Source organism: Chrysemys picta, chromosome 12, assembly GCF_011386835.1.
Source record: "Chrysemys picta bellii isolate R12L10 chromosome 12, ASM1138683v2, whole genome shotgun sequence".
Taxonomy (NCBI): domain Eukaryota; kingdom Metazoa; phylum Chordata; order Testudines; family Emydidae; genus Chrysemys; species Chrysemys picta.
Window position 1 is genome coordinate 49,860,347 of NC_088802.1, and position 12,754 is coordinate 49,873,100.

Here is a 12,754-nt window from a genome sequence, read left to right on the forward strand (position 1 = left end):
TTTCCCTTAAATTGGAATGATGGGCATCTTAGCTCTCAGCGTTTTATTAATTGTTGAAGAAACGTCTATGGTCTCTGCATAAATTATGTTCAAGCACTGAGAGAAACATAACAGTTGTTGGGCTATTTTTGTTGTTTAACAACCATGCAAAAAAATCTCAATATGCTTGGAATCAGAGTCATAGATTTGTCCTTGAAATATAACACATGGTCTTTGAAACTCTTCACTGAGTTAACATGAAGTTGTTTTTCTGCGTTGTAAAATAAATCTTATCAAAATGAAATTTAATAGTTGGGTATTAAGGAACCATAAGAAAAGCTTAAAAGCTATTTGTTATCTTTATGTTTATAGTATCCTGAAATGCATATTGAGATGAAAAAATATAACTTGATTTCCATAAAACACAGCCAAATACTGGCCAGTTTAACTGCATGTCTGTTCTCTGCAGCTGTTATTCCTAAATGGTACTGGAAGACCATGGGATAGAGTTAAGATAATGTGAGGCTGGTGAGTCATTTCACAAGGTGACATATAGCATGGATTTCAGTACACAACAGATGGCTTTTACTCTACAATATACTTATTTTTCACTCTGTTAGAAATACAGGTTTTCACCTCCTTTATTATGATGAGTAATGTATTATAAAAATTTCAATAGGAAGTATAAATAGGAGATCGTAACATATGGCTTTCACAGTATGAAATACAGATTTCCTATCTTATACAAATATTTCCCCAGTCAGTTCTTCATTTTCTATCCTAAAAATGGTTGTGCAGTCTTGTTGTGCACTGTTAAACAGCCAGTGTGCTCCGCCCCTGCTATGAGGATATTATTGGGTCCAGCCTCCCTTTCCGCAGAAGCAAATTGTGCCTCCAGAATGAACAGCAGGCATGAATCGGAGTAGTTCTCCCTCTAGCTACATGTTTTGAGCCTGCAGTTGGGTAGTTTGAGGCTAACGTGCTCACACTTGCCACTGAAGGGTGGGTGCTAATTCTGCAGCTGTAAATTGCATCCACCTAAAGGAGGGAGCCGTTCAGGCGCACTTTAGATTATTGAAACACATGGCTGAAATTTTCAAAGAAGCTTAAGAGAGTTAGGTGCTCAGTCTTCATTGAACTTCAATGAGTTTTGGGTGCCTACATCCCCATGGCTTCTTTGAAAATCTCACCCTATATATTACATAGAAAAAACTTTGTTGAAAGAACAGCATTTAGGTTATAACGTTGAGCATTTGAATGTTAGGAAATGCCAGATTTATGGTTGCTCATGCAAGCTTAATTCAGCCCCTTTGTGCTTCGAACTTGTGCCCCAAACAAAGCAGGGATCCTATGGAAAAAATAGTATGTTATCATATAATTAAAGACTCTACTATAATGCATATGCAGTGCACAAGAGGGCAGAATTAAAGTTGTCCAGGCAACTGTAAACCTGGCATTTTCCAACTTTCAAAGCTTGACTTTGCAACATTAACAATATTCTTTTAGCATAGTTATTTTATATGTAATTATATTATGTGCATTGTAACAACTTCTCAGCTTGGGTGACCAGATGTCCCGATTTTATAGGGATAGTCCCGATTTTTGGGTCTTTTTCTTATGTAGGCTCCTGTTACCCCCCACCCCCTGTCCCGATTTTTCACATTTGCTGTCTGGTCACCCTATTCTCAGCATGCATCTTAAGCAAAAGTCATGAGCTTGACAAAGGAATCACTTGGCAAAATTCTATGACCTGTGTTATGCAGGAGGTCAGACTAGATGATCATAATGGCCACTTCTGACTATAACATCTATGAATCAGTAGCAGCCTGAACCTTCAGTACCACAGCACACACTGCTGCCACCTGACTACAGGACTAACTACACTAGCTAGCAGCAGCAGCAGCTGTGGGTGGACCAGTGGGCTGAAGTACTGGATCTAGGGGATGGCCAAGGGGATGATGAGCTTGGCCTATGAATCTCTCTCTTTCTCTCTCTCCCTCCCCCACAGTGGGAATTGGGGAACTTCCTGCCCCATGAGGTGCCCCCTAGTGGGACCAGGTGATGGGTCTAGGGGAGATTTATGGGGTGGATGGAGGGGAAGCTGCTCCTGGTAGGTGGGGGGTAGGGGTTCCTGCCCAATGTAGTGCCTCTAGAGGGGGACCTGGTCCACTGGGGTCATATGCTGGACACAGGAGTGGAGAGGAGCCCAGCTCAGCTTTTTTCCCTCACCCCTAACACTGCTCCCAGGTGTTCACAATAAAGCAGGTGCTGCAGCAGCCTAGCCATAGAATGTTGGTGTTAGTTATTATTTAGGCAGGCTGCCAACGCTTTCTGAGGAATGCAAGCAAGAGAAAGAAAATTGTGATTTTGAACAGTTTATAACAACACAAGTCAAATAGAATTTCACAGAACAAAGACGAGGCACTTCTCCACCCTGAGAACATTTCCCCTGTTAAATATCAAAGGCCTGTTGTAAACAGTGGAGATTTAAGAACTTCTCAAAGAAAAGAATGCAAGTATCTTTTATAATGGAAATTGTTAGGCAACCTAAATATAGGGGTCACTTCCAGATCCCTCTGTAACCTATAGCTCTAGCCCACATTTTTAGACTAATAACCAGTACAATTTTATTTGAAAATACAAAACTAGTTTGAGTCCTAAGAACCCTTTCCTATCCCTGTTCTTCCATATACATGAAACAGCCCCATCAAGGACCCTTTATAATTTATATGAACATCTTAAGATCTTAAAAGAGATCCACACATTTTGCATATGGATGTCATGTCAAACAAAGATCAACCTGAAGTGTATCTGTTCCCTGTAAGCAGACTTCAGAGCAAGCCATGTATTGTTTAAAAGCCTTCTCTGATGCTTTTGAAGAAAAAGAACATATTTTTGAAAGTACAAAGGGAAATCTGGACAACATTTTAGCACTGCAGTGGAGGAGTCTCTGAAGTGCCTAGTGAGCAGCATCTGGGTTCTGCAACAGGGGTCAAATATGTGGAAAAAACCCCTACCAGTGACAAATGAACTCTAGGCTACATTCCTTCTTCATTGTTTTATACTCTTACCTCCGATTCTTTGTAATAGCGCTCAGGGATTTCGTCACAGGCAATATCGATAAAGCAGACTTCCCGCTCAAGATCTTTGGCTTCGTTGTCAAAAATCTGCAAGATTTAAAGAAACTTTAACTTTACAACAGGACAGTTCCAGCTGCAATACCGGTTACTAGGCACTGTAAGGGGCTGAGCCAATGGCTTGTAGAACAGCAGAGCGCACAGAGCGGAGGAATCTGACCTCATGCTTGGAACGCTTGCAGCAGCACTCCATGTTCCCATAATGCCAAGCCAGCCGCAGAATTCAGAGGCCTGTACTCATGCCAGAGCACGCAATGAGGCCCAGGGGAGAAAGTGGGTGTGACCAAGGAGGCAAACAACACGCAATACATTCCTAAGCAAGATCCAACTCCTGCTTAAGAGGAGTGCGCAGCAGCCATTGTTTTGGGCTATTTAATCACTCCTGCTTCAAGCCAGGAGGCATTGGACTGTACTTAACAGTACACCCTGCTCAGTGCCCCTTGCTGCTTCTCTGCTCCATCCACTCCTTTCCATGTCACTGTGCACGCCTTCGTAGGCTCCAGCCCCTAGTGACTACTGGGTAAAGCAGATATTTAGTCAAAGGATTATTATTTATGTTGCCTTCTCTAATTGTTGGGCCAGATATCACCATCAAGGGAAAAGCTGAGTTTCCAGACTCAAATTTCTTTTGTTCTTTCTAGAAGAGAAGAGTTATTCTACTTTCAGGACAATGATGAAATGTATCTGTGCATGTGAATGAAATGAGACAAAGCTTTGACTCTGCTGTTATACTGAGACTCAGGATTCTGGTTGAATCCTACAGATTAAAAAGGTTGAGGAAACCGTAAAATCACAGGATAAAGTTCTGCTCTCAGGTGTGTGCATGAAGCTCCTATGGATTTAAATCCTTTAGGACCAGGTTTTGAAAGGCCAGGCTCCATTTCTGCACCTACATAATGGGGGTGCACTTTTGGAACCACAATTATTTGCATGTACAATTTAGGCAATTTCTATGCCTAACTACCTGACTGTGCCCACAAATCAATTACATGGGCATCTCAATGACGTATGCTGTGTCTGCAATTACATGGGCATCTCAATGACGTATGCTGTGTCTGCAATTACATGGGCATCTCAATGACGTATGCTATGTCTGCAACAAAAATGGTGGCCAGGTTAAGGCGGTCCTAAAGTCAGGAGAGCCATGCATGCACAGTCAAGGACAAGAACTGGCCAAGACTGTGTTTTACCTGAGTAGTACCATGCTCTACGGCTAACGTTTTCAGGAAATATATATATCCCTTGCTTGAAAAATAAATTTAATGAACATACAAAAAAGTTAATTCCATTTCATTTCAGCCCAGTGGGACAATTAATTTGATATAAGGATACAAAATGCCAGCGCTACTCAGTAGCCAGACTGCCAGTTTGGTATTTCTGCAAGAAACATAACTATTCAATATACAGCATTCATAATGTAAGAGAGACTGGAAATGGGCAAATATATGGGAGGAGGTTCGGCTGGGCTAGTTTGTAAATTCTTAACAGGGTGCTATTAGTAACACGGGTAAGACACTTTCTTAAAAATATGTTTTTAATCTGACATTGTCCATTCAGCTGTGTACTTGAGATGTTGCAGGCTCAATCTTCTAGCAGAACCTATAAATTACACACGTTTTAATTTTTTTCTCCCTTTAACAAAGTTTGAAAGAGGTCAGGTGGACAGATGCCTGGAGGCTGTTCAATTAAATCACTAGCCTTTGCTAGTTTGTCAGCCAAGTGAATGGTTAGAAATGCACATAAAAATTTATCATCCTCAAAGGGTTAATTTAGGAGGAAGAGATTATTTCCCATCCCTCTCCATCTCCATTACTCCTCCTCCTCACCCCAATTTGGCACTAGTACACAGACCGTTTCCTTAACTCCAAAAGTCGACTGCATGATGTCCCGGCTCCCCATTACTAGCCCAAGTCGTCATCTAATCATTGGTCCATGTTCTTTTCTTAGACTGTCCTCACAAGATTTGCAGATGGAGATTTAATCCCCTAGTTTTATCAGCAGTGGAAAATAAGAAGTCATTAGAGCACAAGATTGATTTCTTTTTTAGGTCTAATTCTCTTATTGCCTCTTCTAGCCAAATACTCCGGGATATTCTTAAAGCCCACAGGGGGGATGGTTTGATTGCTTTTGCAATCAAAATTAAGAATCTAGAGAAATTAAAAAGTTTTAAAAAAAGAGATTAAAGCCCACAAAAAGAAACGTAAGGCTCCCAATCTGTGCAGCTATATTTGCAAGTGTGCTGAGAGTGAATGACAAGAATGCTTTGTATCCTTCATAATAAAGGAGAAATTGTAGAAAGGCTGAATGTTAAATATTATTAAATCTGAAGGGTCATTTTGAGAGAGAGCGAGAGCGCACACTTTACTGCAATATACAAACATCTGTGCGCTTCCATTTTCCAAGAGGGATGAAAATTGCTCAAGAGAAGTTTCCCAGTCAGATTAAATCACCCCCAAAATAACAGAAGAACAGACAGTAGATTTTAATTGGTCTATTTTGTATCAAGATAAAGTCGTTTGTTTAGAACAAATAAAAATGCCAAAAAAAAAAAAAAAAAAAAGCCCTGGGACGACGTTAGAAGAAGCTTCCGATGCCAAAAGAAAGATCACCCAGGGCACTGAGACAAAAACAAATGCTTTTCAATTTACCCCATTTCTTTTCTTTCTACTGTGTCATGCAAGCTCCACTACCTTTTCTCTCCCAGGTTCCTGGCTCAAATCTAGCCCAGGTCATAGTGACTGTCAGTTTCCGCCATCTGACTGTGAACACTTAGGGTATGTGTTCACTGCAGAGTTAATCTGAACAATTGACACTTGGGTCTAAGCACGTGGATTCTCCCAATTTGGGTGTGAGCAGCTAAACTACAAAGCCATACTCAAGTGTGCCCACTTGATTGCATCCACGCTGGTTCTGCACTCACTCAGGTGAGGAAGTAGGACTTCTGGGGTCACGTCCCATGGTTCTTTGTGCTGCTTTAAACAGAGCAGATCTAAGATTCTTTCTTAGTGAATTGTGAGGGTACTTGTCTGGCCTTCTGGGCACACACGAGGAATTGTGGGAAGGTATTGGAGGACTATCATCATTTGAGTGGTTTAACTTGCATCCTACTGCAAAGTGGGTGGTTTACCAGCCTGAGTGTAAGCAGTGCTCAGCCCACCCCAAGAGGGGTCAGCTAATCTGGGCGTAAAGCACCACCGTGCACAGGCGAGGAGGATTTGTGTGTGAATGGGAGCTAGATTAAGGACAACAGTCAAGTAGAAGCCCAGGTGAACTCTGTAATGAAGACAAGCCCTTAGAGATTAAAGCAATCAAGTGGCCAGTGAGGAAAGCTGAACTCAGTATTTTCAAAAAGAAGCAAGGTTCTAAAATGGATATGTTTCCTTTGGCGACTATTCAGTCCCATCCATTGTCTGGGTTTGGGCAAGGGAGGAGCTCCAAGTCTTGTTCATTTTCAATACATTAGATTCACACCGTTTGCAACTAATTGTGCAAGTAAATGAAAAGGATAATATCTCCAAAATAGATTTGCTTCCAGAAAAGCCGGATGCTCCTAAATCAATTACAGGTAAGGTAATATGGTAGAAAATATAGTTGTTCTCATGTTCTGAGTACCATATCTCTGGGCCTGTCTACAACACAAAGTTGCACCAATAAGATTGCTCTCTATAAATACATCAGAGGGATAAACACAACGGAGGGAGAGAAGCTATTTAAGTTAAGGGCCATCAATAAGTTTAGGCGTGAAGTTAGATGAAGGTTTTTAAGCATGGGAGGAGTGAAGTTCTGGGACAGCCTTCCAAGGGGAGTAGTAGGGGCAAAAAACCTAACTTGTTTTAAGACTGAGCTTGATACATTTATGGAGGGGATGGTATAATGAGGTGGTCTACAAAGGCATATGACCCATCTGCAACTGCTATTAGCAAATATCTCCAGAGGCCAGAGATGGGACACTAGATGAGGAGGTCTTCCGAGTTACTACAGAGCATTCTTTCCTAGGTATTTGGCTGTGGGTCTTGCCTACATGTTCAGAGTCTAACTGATCACCATATTTGAGGTTGGGATGGAATTTCCCCCCAGGTTAGATTGGCAAAGACGCTGGTTTTTTTCACCTTCCTTTGCAACATGGAGCATGGGTCTTTAAATCAAGATTTGAGTAACTCAGCCAGTGGTTATGGGTCTACTACAGCAGTGGGTGGATGAGGTTTTGTGGCCTGCAATGTGCAGGAGGTCAGACTGATGATCATGATCCCTTCTGGCTTTAAAGTCTGTGAGTCTGTGAAATGACTAGATTGGTCTCAATTCACCCCTAATGTTTTTTCAGTGAAAATTTATGTGTGGGCACTCTTATTTCAAAATAAAAGTGTCCTATTTCAATGAAGTTTATTCTGAAATAAGAGTGTCCACACAGACTTGCATCAAAATAACAAAGCATGCAAATTAAAACTGATCCAGTTATTTTCATGCAAGTCTCTGTGTAGATCAGTCCGTAACCAACAGATAGAGGGCCTATACTCCTGCTTTTTTTGAGTCAATGGGAGTTTGACCACTTATTTCAATGGAAGTGGGATCAGGCCTTAACTATATATTACAAAATTATAACATAAATAAGAAAATGAACCAGCGCAGAACAGATTGTTTAATTTGGAGTGTAACTGTTGATCTGCATGCCTCAAATCAGAGTCAATGTCCAATCCAATTATTAGTCCATCTTTGACCTAGTAAGAAATTTGCTGAAGTAGCCTCCCAGAAAATGTGTCATGCTGCTGCATAAACTCTCAGATGTGCCTGGAAATCTATAGATACTGAATTGTTGCCTACATTAAAAGCTTGTCTCAAAGGTAGAAATTCTCTCCTCCTAAATTAAGCAATGAGGTTCAGATTGTGAACAAATCTACAAATTAATTTTTCTTTCCCTCCCCAATACTAAAATTATTTTATTGTTATGGACAAAGTGACAATTAACATACCCCTGATTTACAGTTTAACCAGTTTGTTTCTATTCTGCATCATTCAGTTTCTTTTCCTATAAATATCTTTATTTGTGTCAAGTTCTAGAGTTAAAAGCAGTACTTGTTTGTTTGTTTTGTTTGTTTGAAAAAGTAATCCTGTCTGAGTCCTGGATTGCCAATACTTGAATGCCACAAGATGGCATCTGCACGGGGTAGAACAGACTATGACAGAAATGGCTTGAGAAAATCCTTTCTCACTTTAGACACACAATTAACGTGTCAAAGAGACTTATCCCTGCATTCTGCATTATTATATAGCTAAGTTCAATGACGTGCCACTTGAAAACAAGAGAAAAATAGATAAAGAATCCCAAATCCTGAGTTACTACAGTTCCTCTGTCATTTTAATGTGAGGTAGTGGTCTCTCAAGTGTTGTGTGCTGTCTATTTTTTTTTACAAATTTGCGTGTATCCTTGTGCAGGGGCCATGCTAATCGTCTCTGTATTGTTCCAATTTTAGTATATGTGCTGCTGAAGTGCAGCACATTGAAGTGCTACAGTTCTTTCCCCACGTATAAAATGGGGCTAACAACACTTACCTCCCTTTGTAAAATGCTTTGAGATCTCTGGATGAAAGGGGCTGTACAGTATTTATGCTGAACTTTATTTAGCAGCCTTGACTGATGAAAGTTTATTTCTAGCATGCATGTCGATCTAAATCGGTACTACACATTGTAGGAATTTGTATCTAAATAGATACTACACTTTGTGGGGCTTATAGATTCTTTTGGAAAACTGAGTTAAACTTGATATTACTAAATAGAGCATATTTTGCAGAGCAGGACAACACTCATGCAGCCCTTGAGACTTCGCTTTAGAAATCACAATTTGATAGCACAGCATAACGAGCCATATACCAACTTTCATGCAGAAAAAATTCTGGCATTTAGCTAAAGAGTGATATACTGAAGAAAGACCTCAGTGCTCAGATAAGATATTCGATTCTGGGCTTGGTTCTCAGGAACACGTACACCCCTTTATAGTGGGATATCTGTATGCCCATTTTAAGGCCCCTTCACACTGCCAGTGTAGCGTAAAAGAGCCCTAGTGTAAGTGAGAATCAGGCCTTCCATGAACAGCACTGAGTCTGTGTAATTGAATCAGGAACTGAATGTTCCTGTGTCTACTACTACTTCATAAGCAAAGCTTATCCTAGCTCCAACTCCATACACAGTAATAAAAAATACAACCTATGCACAAGGGGGACAAGATTGCATTTCCTAACCACTAGGCATTTAATTCTCCCTAATAACATTGTATTAATGGAAAAATAAAAAAAGATTATGGGCACAATCCTCATCTCCAAGCTGGCCCCTTTATGTTGGGTGAAAGGGCCAGAGCCGTGTAAAGGGGCTCAATAAGCCGTGATCTGGCCAAGGGAGGATTCCCCCAGCACAGGAATGGCAGAATCCAGACAGGTCCTCTTCTGGGGAGCCCCCTCGCAAGCCCTGACACAGGGGACATGCCAAGGGCAGGGCTTTTGACGATTTGGGGGTTTGGGTGTGGAGCTGCAGCATGCAGCATTGTGGAGATTCTGAACAGCGCTATGGCCCACAGGCAGCTGGAGACAAGCTGCTATAACTGAGGCCCCCAGAACAGCTCAGGATCAGGAGGGTACAAAGGTGGCTTAAAACCATTTTAGCCCCTCTCCCACTGTGCTGTGCCTCTTAGGAACTCAGGAGACAACCTCTCCCTTTGCGACTGTGATTTTAGTTAACTCTTCAGGTCCTCAAGCTTTTATGTAGGCTTTCCTTAAAATTGCTGTTTAACTATAAATAAAGTAATTGAATCTTATTATCAGGCCGCGTGCTAGGAAATAAACTAGAGATAATGGTAATCGCCTGAGCTATGACAGAATGGTGATAATTGGCAAACTGAGGGATTAAATATTTCCCTACATTTCATTTCAAGCAGATCCTCTACCACCAAGGAAGCAATCATGTTGTTGGCCTCAGTGCCTGATGACAATTCCCTCCATCAGCAAATAATCTCGGAGGTATATCAGACTCTCATCTTAATAACATGCATATTTTAGTGCAAGCTAAACCCCAATTGATGAGTTTTCTTTTACAAGGCCTTAATACCCCCTACAAATCTAAGCTGGAGAACAGAATTTTACTAGGCTTAAGCAGGAATAGGCATCCCTGTTATGGTACTTTTGGAAAACTCCGCTTTGCCCTGAAAGTTAAATAAACTCAGAAAGCTCCTGGCTATGGTTTAAGCCCTGCTTGCCTGATTCATTTGAGTAATCCCACTCAAATCAATGATATAGCATAGAGTGAGCAGGATTTATCCCTTAAAGACTCAGTCCTGAGGCAATTTCCTGCAAGTCCTCCCCATGCAACTTGCACAGACACTCAGGAGTTTGCGAGAGCCCAAGTGCTTGGCGATGTGATATGCCAGTCATCATTACCAATAGGATGGCTCAGTTCCAGTGAGTTGTGTGTGATACTCCGTAGGGGTGGGAGCTGAGGATGGGGAGAAATCATACAGAGTCCCTGAAACCGCAGATTGAATTAAACAGCATCCATTTCATTTACAGCAAGTGATAATGCAAACTGATCAAACATAGGGGGGAAAAGGGCAAATACACTCCCTGGCTGGGAAGCTATTGAAGGATTAGGGGCAGGAGCCAGATCATTTTAAAGGCAAGGAAATTACTTTAGTTTCCCCCTAAAAATAAACCGATGGTGAATTCTTTTCCAAACTGTAAGGCAGTGTTTCTCTTAGAAAGGGAAGAACCCAGGATCTGCTATGTTGTATGGGTGACACTCACTCCTTTGCAGGGAGGCCTGTACAAGGCCAACACAGCACTTAAGTCCCATTTAAGCCCTCAGATAAGACTTGAGTGGGATTTAAGTGGTGCACTGGCCTTGTTTTAGACCTCTGCACAGAGTGAATTTCACCTTATATAACTAAAGCCTAAGGAGCACTATAGAACAACTTTTAGCTATTGTAGATTGCATTTTCATAGATTCAGAGGCACTCAATGTGCAACACTTAGGGCTGATTTTCAGATGTGCTAAGCAGCTGTAATGTCCGATGGAGTCAATGGGAGCTGTGGGAGTGCACAGCACTTCTGTAAATAAGGCCCATGGTATCTCAGCTTGGGCACTCAAAAAATGAGGCACCCAAAATTAGTGGCCACAGTTGAAAAATCAGTCCTTGAAGTTTATGAAAAACTCGGAGCCCTTTGAAGGGAAAATGTTATAAGCATGATAGCATGCACATCGGTCTCCACCAGACAGCTACATTTGCATGTGTCTTTCCATTCCTGTTTTCATTCATTTATAACTTCCCCCGTTCAGGCTGAAATATTCCAGGCCTCATATCTGCCTGAACTGTTTTTTTTTTTTAAGTTTGAGCAAAAGCAGTTCAACAGTTTTTTAATATGAGGAGCATAAAAAATAAACATATGCCCCATTAGGAAAAGAAATCTTGCAGAACACAAGTTCTAGTACCAAAATGGCTCGGGGGAAAAAAAACAGAAATTGGGCCTAGAGGATGAGTGTGAGTGAGCACTCCAGTGAAAACTGGTTTTTGACCAATTACTAACCCATTGAAAATGACTCCCTTTGCATTCACAGTACATTTTACGCAGAGTTTTCTTGCTCATAAAGTGTACCCTAAGGAAGGATGCATTGTATCTGTCTGCATGGCTCGCTTAGTTATGCTTATTATTAATTATTTGTATTATAACAGAGCTTAAAGTTTCCATTGTGCTGGGTGTCATACATACACATAGTAAGAGACAGCCCCATGTCTGGAAGATCTTCTCCTCTAAACAGAGATGGCAAAGGGTGGGAAGGGAAAGAGAGGCCCAGGGAAATGAAGTGACTTGTCCAGGGTCACACAGCAGGCTGGTGAAAGAGCCAGGAATAGAACTCCTGATTATTAGTCTAGTGCTCTACCCATTGGACCGTACTGTGCAGTAAAAATGCTGTGAGGGTGCATGGTGAATGTCTGCAGGTGTCCTGGCCTCATTATCTGTGCACCTAGAAATGTAAGAGCTGAACAGCTCATACGTTTTGCAACATAGAAGCTCCTGCATCTGGATCTCATAAGATGTGGGATGAGCTGTTTTGGTGCTAACTAGGTTCTCTTTCTAAGATATGTATTTTATTCTCGGCCATGAAATTTCTTCTCAGCCAGCAGCACCACCTCCCTTTGGTGTACTTCAAGGGATGAGACAGTTAACTACAAAGCTAATTCAGCTGAAAATGTAGGTGGCCTGTATATGTCAGCTAATTTCCACCAACTATGTGTTATGCTTTATCTGGAGTACGTTGTGTAAGATGGTTTACTGGTTATAAATAACTTATGAGGACTCTAAGGCACACACAAAGAAGTACAAATTACTACAAGATGTGATGACAGGATTTCTAAGGCAGCAGGAAAAAGTATGATATGCTGTTTTACATGAGGAATAATAGATGATCATTGGCTGTGATGGATAAAACAAGTGGGCAGTGTTAAGGTTACTGGCTTTTGAGTGCTTCCTTGTTCAACCTTAACATTCTCTTAGGGCTTGTCTATACTTACCGCGCTGGTTCGGCGGCAGGCAATCGAACTTCTGGGTTCGATTTATCGCATCTAGTCTGGACGCGATAAATCGAACTCAGAAGTGCTC

The 12,754-nt window shown here is 41.4% G+C and overlaps 1 protein-coding gene, 1 long non-coding RNA gene and 1 other non-coding gene across 3 annotated transcripts in view; 1 reads left to right on the forward strand and 2 right to left on the reverse strand.

Annotated features, from left to right (window-relative positions):
* The window catches only part of LOC101947981 (uncharacterized), a 58,556-nt gene that overhangs the window by 40,764 nt on the left and 5,038 nt on the right, over positions 1–12,754 (forward strand). The gene's annotated exons all lie outside the window — the stretch shown is intronic.
* The window catches only part of PITPNC1 (phosphatidylinositol transfer protein cytoplasmic 1), a 188,357-nt gene that overhangs the window by 29,783 nt on the left and 145,820 nt on the right, over positions 1–12,754 (reverse strand). Inside the window, exon 6 of the mRNA XM_042841002.2 lies at positions 3,051–3,146. Coding sequence (XP_042696936.2) covers positions 3,051–3,146 — 96 coding nt within the window. The remainder of the gene's footprint in view (positions 1–3,050; positions 3,147–12,754) is intronic.
* Positions 8,503–8,609, reverse strand: LOC112059455 (U6 spliceosomal RNA). The gene has a single exon (XR_002888770.2). It is a non-coding gene; the product is annotated as a U6 spliceosomal RNA (small nuclear RNA).